Below are 12,680 nucleotides of genomic sequence, written 5' to 3' on the forward strand. Positions count from 1 at the left end.
AATACAAATACTAAGACTATTGAATACAAATACTAAGACTACTGAATACAGTCTTTAAAAAAAGAACTAAAAATACGTTATATACTTCTGATGCTATTCAAGTAAGTATTGTAGAATATATATATATATATATATATATATATATATATATATATATATATTGTTAAATATATTTTACATGCATATATTTATATGCATGTTAAATACATTTAACATTATTATTGTAGAATGTAATGTATGCATTGTGTATTTATATATACTTCCTGTTATTAAATATATAATTCATACTATTCAGGTAATTATAATCAAGCAAACATCAATAAAGAACAAAATTAAATTAAGCAGTTTTTCTTGTTAATATTGTAGTTTGAAATATTAATGTCATACTAGATGGCTGCAAGTCCATTTGAGATTGCATTCTCACAGCAAGCCCAATGCACAAATCTAATATTTGTTTCTTTGTTTTTGTTTTGCAGTGCCAAAGTACCTGTTTTTTGGTTTGTTTCTTGACCCTGCATGTTTTATTGTGTTTTATTCTGGTTATTATTATAGATTTTTTATTATTTTTCTTGTTTCTCTAGGTTTGCTAAAATTGAAATCACTGCTTCCGAACCAATCATTCCATTCCGCGAGACGGTGATCCGGCCTCCCAAAGTGGACATGGTGAACGAGGACTTGGGGAAGCAGCAGAAAGTCGCTGTGATTCACCAGGTAAAGGATGAACAAACAAAGTATCACGAAGGGGTCCAGGTGGATTCCACCGGTTTGGTCACGCTCACTACCTCAAACAAGATGGCCACGGTCAGGGTGAGGGCTATCCCTCTTCCTGAGGAAGTTACCCGCCTTCTGGAGGACAATGTGGAGCTCATCCGCACAATAGAGCAGTTCAGTCTGTTGGCCTGGGAGGGCAAGACTCTGGAAATCAACCTGAAAATTCTGGAGAAAATCCAGGACTTCAAGGTGAAGTTGGAAAGCACCCTGCAAGGCCACAAATGGAGGGGTGCCGTGGAGCATATCTGGGCATTTGGTCCACGCCGTTGTGGGCCAAATATTCTCCTCAACAGAATCGAGGGATACCGGAGACCTTCAGTGTGGCAGTGTCTGGAACGAGAGAAGGAAATTGAAAAGGCAGAGACCACCGCATTTAGAGACTTTGACAACAGCATTGTTAGTGGCTTCCAGTTGGCCACACTCTCTGGTCCCATGTGTGAAGAACCTTTGATGGGGGTTTGCTTCTCTGTAGAGTCCTGGGACATGAAGATTTCCACACCTCTTACTCAGCAAGACTCAATAGATGAGGAGCCCCACCTGCAGAGCCAAATAGGTGAATATTCTGACATTCATGTCTCATCCACAAGCTCTAACCGAAGCAGGAGCAGAGCGGAGACTGCTGGTGGTTCACTGGACTGTTATGGGCCATTCTCAGGACAGCTCATCGCTGCCATGAAAGAGACCTGCAGATACGCTTTCCAAGCTAAACCTCAGCGGCTGATGGCTGCGATGTACACCTGCGAAATCATGGCCACTGCTGAGGTCCTGGGTAAGAATTTAATACATTTAATACGTGTTCGTTAACAGTATATGTCTGCAAAGGTTTTTCCAATGTTTTTTTTTTTTTTTTACTTCTCAGCGAAGAAACAAAAAAAAGAATTTCGCCTTGAGTATATTGGGACCTTGAATCATGTTCAGTCTCTTGTATGTTATGTGTGCACGAGTATAAACTAAGCGTGCCTCACAAGTCCTTAAAAGAGAAGCCAAAGCGTCTCGATCGCCGCCAGGTGGTTGGCCCAGTATAGGTCATAAAGCCCACACTCCCCATGAAGTCTAATGGGACGCGATGGAAACTAAACAATCAAATTACACTTCAAAAAAAAAAATTCTAAAGATGTTTTCTGTAATTTTAGGTAGTTTTTATCACGCTGATGTAAGTTTAAGTGTTCGTTTTTTTAAAATAAGCTTGGTCTTAGTAATTTGAAGCTATAAAAATGGTAATGTGACGTCATGAATGACAGCTTCTCTAAACAAAGTAGTCACTGAGGCACCAACAAACTTTTTGGGGGATTTTCGGGAGGAGATTGGAGCTTCAACTTTAATTTTAAATGTCCATAACTGTTTATTTTACACTGACGCAAAACTGTAAACTGTACCAACCATTTCTGTGGGAGTGTGGACGGGACCTTGATATCGCAGCTCCACGCTTATTACTGCGCAGACTCTGGTCCTGCGTTCACTGCTGCGCAGAATCAGGTCCCAAATCCGCGCAAAATGTCAGCGCCATATTAGGACTTTGGCGGCTTCACTTTTCACCAATGGTAGAGAGTGTAGGGGCGTCATCCATCTTTTTTTACAGTCTATGGTGCAAATACAAGCAATAAGTTGCTGGCTGCAGTTCACTTAGTGGCCAACGGTGTCACTAATAACAAGGTTTTCTTCATTCTACATATAGCCCCTTTATATATTAATATATACATTTAAGCCCCTTAATATTTAGATTGCCTTTTATTTCAGTTTTTGAAAACAAATTGTAATAGCTTTAGTAGTCATTTTTTGTTAGTGTTAGTCAACAATAATACTGTTTCCAGTTAAAATATGTAAAAATCCCCCAAACAAGATAATTGTTGTTGAGAAGCAACACTGCATAAGATATTACGATTTCTTTTTTTGAGCGTATCTTTAATTATAGTTTGTCTAACTGCACTGGCAGATTTCTTTTATTACTTTAAGTATAAAAAAGTGAAAAATATCTGCCACTACAGTAAAGATCTCATTTCAAGATACAATCAAGAAAATGTGTCTTGTTCAAGTACATTTTTCTTGTTTGAATAGAAAGTACTCAAACAGAGCAGAGAAAAATAAAATATTTCATGCGGTTTAGAAAAACTGTAAAGGGCCACATAAAGGTATAGTTCACCTAAAAAAATGGAAATTAGTCATTATTTACTCACCATTGTGTTGTTCAAAACTGGTAGAAACCCAGATCAGTGAATAATGACCTACATGTCAGTCTATTCCCCACACAAAACTATCATATGATTTGGAACATATGAGTCATATGATTTTGATGGTGCTTATGCATCCTTTTTGAAGTTTGACAGTCCCAGTCGTCATTCACTTTTATTAAACTTAAGACTGTGGCACAAAATGATGACAGAATTTTCATTTTGGGCGGAAATGTTGCTTTAAACATTTTTAAACAGTAAAGCACATGCCAATCAACCTGTATCTTAAATATATCCACAGTCTCTTGACATGGAGAAAAAGGGCCATACACCGTGCAGAGGAAATAGTTCTCCCAGGTCCTTGATTGAAAGCTGATGTGAAACAGCCATGTATGTGATGTCATCATAGCACCAGGTTCCAGAACAAAAGCTAAATTGTCTGACCAACATGCCTGTGTGAAATGAACCCAGTTAAAGAAGTAAGGGAATCCTGCCCCATGAGAACCAAAACTCTGAGAAAATCAGTCGGTCTGGGCCAAAGGGGAGAAAATACGTAAATATTTTAACAAATGGTGCAAATTACCTTCCCGACCGTTTTTGTTTGCCCAAGAGAAGGTTTTGATATCTGTAAATGAAGCACAGAAATTTTCCGTAACTGTGATGAGACCAAACGTATTTGGGAGCACAGCTGGAGTGTATTAGAGGAGATAATGGTTCTGAATATAAAATACATAAACTTCATTTTTCACTTGCAGGATGTTTTCCATATCCAGATAACTAGTCACACTGTTGATATTCAGGTGTATGTATTACAGATGTTTCTAGATGTGATAAACCTCTTATACGTATACATTTAAGCTTGTAAAGGGTCAACATATGTGTGTGTGTTCATATATATATATATATATATATATATATACTGTGTATACTTATATATATTATATATATAACCTTAAGTCAATGCGGCCCAGGCAAATACAGAGGATTAATTGAGTTTAGTTCAGTTCATTTTTTACTTTTTGTACATATTATAATCAGAATTATATTCTATTATATATTGTGTTGTTCATATTTGCATGTTCAGACACAAAAGGTCGTGTTTTAGTGGCGTCCGCTGTCACTGCGGAAAAAAACATGAATCTGCTTGTGTGGTGTTGAACATGAACATGAAAAGAGATGCACAGTCTCTTTTTATCTGTTCCCTTCATAAATAAATAAATGCACAATTTAGCCTATATGCTCGTCCTGGAAGTTCATGATTAAAACTTGAAAATGTGAATGAAAACAAAAGCTATTAAAAGTGTTATTATCATTCAAATTTGAAAATTAAAATGATGGGTAATAATAGATTAGCACTAGTAGTCCCGGTGGTATATCAGAGCTTGAATCCGCTTCCTCGAGCCCCTCCACGCCAAACGGGTTTAACCTCATTAGTTTAAGATTTCCTATATGGGCAAACAAACTTGTGAAATATTGTTTTAGTGTTATGAAGATGCAGTCATATGTTTGCTTAAAAGAACACTAGATGTTTTACATAAAAACATTTACGGGTGGTAGGGAGCAGGTGTAATTTTTTTTTTCATACCAACTAATATTTTGAAAATGCGTTCGCTTTCATGAATTTTCACTTCTTCGAAAATTTATATCAGAACAGCTTTACAAACGATTTACACGAAAATTAGTGCTGCTTCTGTTTCATGAATGAGGCTCTATGGGGTGTAACTGAACATTTATTTATAAATCTGATTGTGTAGTTATAAGTCTGAATATATACATTTTAAATTCTTAAGTCTAAATGTATAAGAATTTGTAATATGTGAATGTAAATCATGAATACATACACTGAAAGAAATGTGGTGTACATACTATTTTCATTTTGAAATTGCTAGTAAATTTCACAAATAATTACAAAGAAATGACAAGTAACACACTGAATTAAACATGAAATTAAAAAAGACTGAAATTGTATTTTCTTGTAAAAAGTTTTCATGTTTTATTTACAATAGTTTCTTCGCCAAATTAGATTTTCTCTGACAAGTTATCCTATACATCCCAAAATCTATGGTCAGTTGTGGCATCCACAAATAACATTACGCTATCCAGCAGTAGAAATGGTCTCAATAACCATCAATACAGCTGTTCTGTGACCTGCATTAAACAAAATCACTGTCATTACAATTAAATAGGCTGTTTATGCCCGTGTTTCTGTAGGACGTCTATATATAAATGACCTCCACATACTGGTAAAGTTCACCATCACAGCCAAGATGAATACTAAGTAGGTGTTGATCGTTCACGGTAGATGGCCATATGTTAATGTGCTCATAGATTTCTAACTGAGAGATTTTTTTCTGCTTAGTTTCACTAAATAGTCCCATTGGTCTATATAGGGAGCTTTGTGTTGTGAATGTTGTGCGTATGTCTACAGTCCATCAGTCTCTTTTAAAAGCAAAGAAAACCCTGTTTTCCATTTTATGTCCCCTTTAACTGCGTCAATAGCAGTTTTACAAAGTGACTTGACGTAAAGGCCAAGTTTGGTAACCCATACTCGGAATTTGTACTTTGCATTTAACCCAATCAAGTTAGTGCACACACATTAGGAGCAGTGAGTAGTGAACACACACACACAGCAAACCGTTTTTACAACATAGTAACATAGAGATGAGTGTTCATGGCCCAGATGTGCAGAGGTCATGACCTTCCATAGATGTCTGTCATCGAGTATTATTGCGAGAGCTTCGTGCTCGTCTACAGTGTTAACAGGTCGATGGTCTCTGGGGCCGAACTGATAGATACGCAGTCACAGAGTTTCTCCCCGTCACTTCCATGTATTCTCTCTCTGTGTGTGTGTGTGTGTGTGTGTGTGTGTGTGTGTGTGTGTGTGTGTGTGTGTGTGTGTGTGTGTGTGTGTGTGTGTGTGTGGGTGTGTGTGTGTGTGTGTGTGTGTGTGTGTGTGTGTGTGTGGGTGTGTGTGTGTGTGTGTGTGTGTGTGTGTTTGTGTGTGTGTGTGTTTAAGGATAAGGATGTCCGCCACAGATGAATTTTACCAAACTGATTGCGTGTGAGTTTCTTCCTCGTGATGATGGATTTTGTGTGCATGTGTGTTTCCAGGTCATGTCTAAATCCTTATCTAATAATGCCTGTGCTTTTTTAAAATTTATTTATGAATGATTTTAGATAATATGCATTATATTTGTTTTGTTCCGTACAAGTTGTTAACGCTAACTAAAACTATTAAGAATTGTGTTTTAGTAATTGAAATAAAATAAAAGCGTTAGATGGGGAAATAAAGAAAACGTCTCGGTTACGTATGTAACCCTCGTTCCCTGAGTTGGGAACGGAGACGTTACGTCGGAGGACGACGAATGGGGGTTTCGCTTAGAACACCTATCGAGTTCGAGTATTACAAAACGAGCCAATGGCGAAGAAATGCCATGGGTCTGCGGAATTTGCATAGCGTATCTCCGCCCCACCGCGTGGTAATAAAAGGAGGACGCCGGCAACATGCAGATATGTCTTCGCTGAGGAGCCGAGACTGAACTCAGGCGTTCTACCCAGCGGTACAGCGGAAGTGGCAGGGAGACGTAACGTCTCCGTTCCCTACTCAGGGAACGAGGGTTACATACGTAACCGAGACGTTCCCTTTCGTAGTCACTCCGAGTTACGTCGGATGACGACGAATGGGGGTCCCTGTGAAATCACGCCACCTTCACAGCTGTCTTCCAGTGCCCTGCGAAAGTCTGATCCCCCTGTCGTGAAACTGGCACGGACGAAGGAGTCCTACTTAACACAGGAATACCAAGGTACACTGGGAAGCATATCTCAGAGGAAATATGCCGCAGCATGCCTACCCGTAGAGAGGACTTGAGAACACACATATACCCGGAGGGCTTCATATGGAGGAACGCTGGAGTGACCAGCACGAGGGGTGGCAACTTATATTGGGTTGGCGAGGATAAGAAAGCTATTCTTATCCCTTGCCGAGGGAAAGACACGTGCTCAAAGAGGCTTACAGTGGAAATACACATGTGGGGGTTACTCAGGGGAGGAACCATGCACACGGAGGCATCTAGCCGAGGCACAGGCAATAGACACTGGCGCAAGCGTCAACAGTGCTGGAGGAACTCAGGGCTTCAGAGAGGAAAGCTCATCTGAGGAATATCGCACGTATCATGTCCGTGGAGTGGAATGGCGAGCAAGCGAAGACACCTGAGCGGGTCCAGTACTAGCTGACTGAGCGAGTACACGAGAGGACACAGGCTCCACTCGGAGATTATAAAATCTGGCGAATGTGTTGGGTGTCGCCCAGCCTGCAGCTCTACAGATGTCTGTTAGCGAGGCACCATGCGCTAGAGCCCAAGAGGAAGCCACACTCCGGGTGGAGTGGGCTGTCACACCAAGGGGGCACGGTCGGCCTTGTTATTGGTAAGCCAAAGCAATGGCGTCCACATCCAGTGGGACAACCTCTGCTTTGAGAGAGCCTTTCCCTTCAGTCTCCCACCATAACAGACAAAGAGCTGGTCTGAGGTCCTGAAACACTGCGTCCTGTCTACGTAAGCACGGAGAGCGCGTACTGGACAGAGCAGTGCCAAGGCTGGGTCTGCCTCCTCCAGGGGCAGCGCTTGCAGGTTCACCACCTGGTCCCGGAAGGGAGTGGCGGGAACCTTGGGCACATATCCAGGCCGGGGTCTCAGGATCACGTGAGAGTGACCGGGCCCGAATTCCAGTCACGCTTCGTCAACGGAGAATGCGTGCAGGTCCCCTACCCTCTTGATGGAGGCCAATGCAACCAGGAGCGCTGTCTTCATAGACAGGAACTTAAGCTCAACTGCTTGCAGAGGCTCAAAGGGAGCCCTCTGCAAGGCATTTAACACCACTGAGAGGTCCCAAGAGGGAACGAGAGGAGGGCGAGGAGGATTCAATCTCCTCGCTCCTCTCAGGAACCTGACGATCAGGTCGTGCTTCCCCAGAGACTTACCTTCAACTGCTTAGTGATATGCGGCGATAGCGGCCACATACACCTTCAGGGTGGAGGGAGACAGCCTTCGCTCCAGCCCATCTTGCAGGAAGGAAAGCACGACACTGATCGAGCATCTCCTGGGGTCTTCTCGGCGAGAAGAGCAAAAGTTGACGAAATGGTTCCACTTCAACGCATAGACATGTCTCGTGGAAGATGCTCTAGCAGAAGTGATGGTAGCCGCCACCGCTGGTGGCAGGGTACTCAAACCTGCCTCGTCCCGTCCAGGAGCCACACGTGGAGCCTCCAAGATCGGGTCGAGGGTGCCAGAGGGTGCCCCGTCTCTGAGAAAGGAGATCCTTCCTCAGAGGATTTGGCCAAGGAGGTGCTGTCGCGAGGAGTATCAGTTCGGAGAACCAGGTCCGGGTGAGCCAGTACGGCGCAACCAGAATGACCTGCTCCTCGTCCTCCTTGATCTTGCACAAGGTCCGTGCGAGAAGGCTCACTGGGGGAAACGCAAATTAGCGTAGGCCCCGGGGCCAGCTGTGCGCCAGTGCATCCGTGCCGAGGGTGGCCTCGGACAGGAAGTAATACAGGGCGCAATGGGATGAGTTGTGGGAGGCAAACAGGTCTCTCTGTGCGTCCCCGAACTTGTCCCAAACCAGCTGGACCATTGGGGATGGAGTCGTCACTCGCCGGAGATGGGCCGAAACCGTGACAGCTCGTCGGCTGCAAAGTTCCGATCTCCCGGACTGTAGATAGCACGAAGGGACCTCAGGTGCTTCTGACTCCATAAGAGGAGGTGGCGTGCGAGTTGCGACATACGGCGGGAGCGTAGACCACCCTGACGGTTGATGTACGCTACTGTGGCTGTATTGTCTGATCGGACTAGTACGTGTTGACCCCAGCGCAACGCCCGGAAGCGGTGCAGGGCAAGGCGTACTGCCGGCAACTCGAGGCAATAGACATGCCATACTGCTCAACACTACATGCGAGAATCACTGAGCTTCAGGAGCAACCTTGCTCAACACCTAAGTGTGAAGAAATTCACTGAACCTCAGGAGCATTTCTGCTCAACACCTGGGTGTGATAAATCTCACTGAACTTTTCAGGAGCATCCCTGCTCAACATGAGAGTGTGACAGCATGTCCATTGCGCATGGCGCCCCAGCCCGTGGAGGCATCTGTTGAGACAACAGCATGCCGGGAAGCTCTTTCCAGGGGCACTCGGGCCCGTAGAAAACTGAGGTTCGACCACGGGTGAGTACTGACGGCAGGTCGGAGTAACTGGTACTCGGAGGTTGCCGTGTTGCCATGCCCACCTCGGGACTCGGTCGCGAAGCCAAGCTGAAGCGTTCTCATATGAAGCAATCTGAGCGGCGTACCGCGGCTGCAGATGCCATATGCCCCAGGAGCCTCTGAAAAAAAACTTCAGTGGAACCGCACTCTTGCGCTTGATAGTCTCAGGCAAGTCAGCAATGGCCGAGTGGAGAAGGCGACCAAGTCCATACCGAGAAAAGAGCTCCAATGCACGGGGCAAAGTTTACTCCTTTCCCAGTTGACCCGAAGGCCCAGACGAGCTAGGTGCCGGAGCACTGGGTCCCTGTATTCGCAAACCTGGTCCCAGGAGTGAGCTTAAGACAGCCAGTCACCGAGATAGTTCAGGATGCGAACCCCGTGTTCCCATGGAGGAACAAGGGCTGCCGCAAGAAACCTTTGTGAATGCGCGAGGAGACAGGGCTAGCCCGAATGGGAGAACAGCGTACTGATATGCGCGCGCCCTGACAGCAAACCGTAGGAATGGTCTGAGTCGAAGGAAAACGGAAACATAAAAGTAGGCGTCCTTCAGGTCGATCGCTGCAAACCAATCCTGTGGCCGCACACATCCAGAAATGCGTTTGGCCAGGAGCATCTTGAACGGCAGCCTGTGAAGGGAGCGGTTCAAATGCGTAGGTCCTGGATTGTCCGTAACCCACCAGACTTCTCCGAGACAATGAGGTAGGGGCTGTAAACCCGGACCTAGGGCTGGACGATATTGCCAAATTTTATATCACGATATATTTCTTAATTTCCGTCGATACGATATAATTCCGATATCGATATGACCAATATAAAAGACTCAGAAAAGCTGCCAAGAACGCCCATAACAGATGTCTGTTGCTACAATCTTCTGAAAAATGAATTTGCCAAGTCTATGAAATCTGCTGGAGTCTTTCGCTACTGCACCATAACAAACTACATAAAGCAATGAAATAACCCATCATAATAATATTCTCTTCTCAATACCTGCTACAAGACTATGAAAGCATATGGGTAGCAATATTCAGTTTGAAATGTAATATGCAAAATGACAATGTAATATGTAAAATGGCAATGCATTTCGGTTTTTAAATTTACATTTGCCATAACATTTGTGTAACATTTGGTAAACAAAATGGGGGATTTTTTTTCCGATTTAAATCCCATTTCCTGCATTTACATAAATTTAGGGACTATGGTGTTACAAAATCCAGGAAATAATTAAGTTGATTATAATGATAAATTCTGCCAAAAATAAAAGTAGGCTACTAAACTATGTATAACAAAAATATGTCTTACTTTTTTCAAGACTTGAGATAATCATTTTATAAAGTCAAAAATTTTCACCATTAATGTTTTGTGTGTAAATAAAACTGAAATATACAGAAATTGAATAAGGTTATCAAATAGTCTGAACTGCATAAATTATAAATTAAATATAGATTAATCCTTATTAAAGCTACACACGTTCTTTAGACAACACCAGTGAGTAATTTGCTCTGTTCCCCTTTGTTCTTTGGTTAACTTAACTGACAGACAGAATTGGCTGCTGTCCGTTTAAGATCTGTCGCTGATGAGAGGATCTTACGCATTTAATTTTCTCATTTAGGCTACTCTTAACTTTCATTTAAGATTTTATTTAACTCATTTAGACTGTTCTTGTGAGGATACAATTGACAAAACGGACATTTTGGCATAAATGTGTGTGTTATTATTCAAGCGCTAAAGAAAGAGAACTGGATTCTGTGCATTGTGTGCGTGTGCGCGTCAGGACATTAACAGGGAGCGATACCTGCTCATTAGAACTATCGGTGAGCTATTTTTAGAGTGTGGACGCGACGTTCCTGGCCGTGGATGCGCGCATCGGCACAGTCTATCTCCTGATCCTCGTTTGATGTGTTCCCGCTGCCAGTCGGACTCGGCAGTCACACTCCGGCACATTTTGCAGCACGCCGAAACACCACTGAATTTATATCACTGAATTAGTCTTTCCTCTCTTATCAACTATTTCGTCTGCTTTCTCCTCACTTGTGGAAGCTCGTTCAGTCACATTTGCATTGCGGTCAGGGGTGCTCATTCTGTGGCTGAAACTTGCCGTGTTGGAGATCCGCTATTCTGAGCAGTGGCTGCGTGTCTGTGGTGTACGTCATCAGGAAAGTAGCCAATTGTGTTTTGCTCTTTCTGACGGCTGCGCACCTAACGTCAGTCAGTGGCAAATGCTGCTATGTATATTGAAATATCGAAAATGTGTTTAAAAATCATATCACCGTTATCGAAAAAAAAAAAAATATCGCGATATATATTGATTTTGAATTATTCTCCAGCCCTACCCGGACCTCATTTCGGCTGGAGGGACAGTCTCAATCACACCCTTCGCCAGTAGGGTAGCAACCTCCGCTCTCATGATAGGGGCATAGCCACCGACCAAAGTGGAGCGGACTCCCCTGAAGCGGGGAGGAGACCGTGCGAACTGAATCGCATCGCATAGCCGAGCCGATGGTTCGCGCGACCCAGCGGAACAGATAGGGAAGCTCTAGGCAGGCTCCCAACTGTGCCAGCGGCGTCAAGAACCACAGACGTCCCCCCGGTGGTGCAGCGGAGCGGAATGACCGGCCCAGACGTGGACGCCATAGCGGCCCGGTGTGGGGGCAAGGTCATAACCACACCCTGACAGAGGAGGCCAGGGAAGGACCAGCGTTCCACGGGGGAACGGGCGGGGTTGGAACCGTGGGAGGGAGCCTTCGGCGGTGTGCAGACTGAGGGATCTGAGCGGACGGCGGGGCCGTCGGGCAGAATAACCTCAATCTGCTCACGGGCGGTTGAGAACTGTTGGGCAGAAGCACTCAACCGCACTGCCGAAGAGGCCGACCTGGGAGATGGGGGTGTTGAGCAGACGGGTCCGCCCGACATCGTGCACATCAGACCGGTCAGCCCCCGACTGGTGAACATCACCTGCCTCCGAGAGCGTACGGCCACTTTTGTCGCTCGGGGACCAAGGTCAGTGGCGGCGCGCAGCTCACTGAAGAGCCTCGGGTCAGTCCCACCCTCCTGCATGTCCATGAGCATTTGGGTCAGGTAGACCAGCAGAACGGTCATGGGATGCAGTGAGGCAGCTGCCTGTCCTGTGGCACTTTAGGATTTCGCCACAGATTAGTGTAGGCGAAAAGAACTACAGGCTTTGGACGGGTGCCTAGGATTGCGCCGGGAACCACTCTGAGGACATAGTAGCATGGCAACAGAGCGTTCAACCGGGGGAACCCCAGTGTACCCATGGGTATCGGCCCCTGAGGGGGGAGGAAAGGCGGATGAGACCGACAAGAGGACCCGTGATCTCATCATGCACGTCCGGGAGGAAAGATATTGGGGTTTGCCGTGGACGCGTCGACGGCCTTACCCAAAACCAATCGTCCCGGGAAAGCATGGCCGTCATCTCCGGATCAGACTCAGGCACAGCCATATGCACACCAGAAGGTGGCAGCTGTGACG

At 44.7% G+C, this 12,680-nt stretch overlaps 1 protein-coding gene across 3 annotated transcripts in view; it reads left to right on the top strand.

Moving 5' to 3' along the window:
* efl1 (elongation factor like GTPase 1) overlaps positions 1–12,680 on the top strand; it is a 117,467-nt gene that overhangs the window by 85,250 nt on the left and 19,537 nt on the right. For all 3 annotated transcript variants that reach the window (XM_077227990.1, XM_077227992.1, XM_077227991.1), the window contains exon 18: positions 582–1,540. In XM_077227990.1, the coding sequence (XP_077084105.1) occupies positions 582–1,540 (959 nt within the window). The remainder of the gene's footprint in view (positions 1–581; positions 1,541–12,680) is intronic.

The sequence above is a fragment of the Siphateles boraxobius genome, unplaced genomic scaffold, assembly GCF_051911475.1.
Source record: "Siphateles boraxobius isolate OS27281-9 unplaced genomic scaffold, OSU_SipBor_1 130, whole genome shotgun sequence".
Classification (NCBI taxonomy): domain Eukaryota; kingdom Metazoa; phylum Chordata; class Actinopteri; order Cypriniformes; family Leuciscidae; genus Siphateles; species Siphateles boraxobius.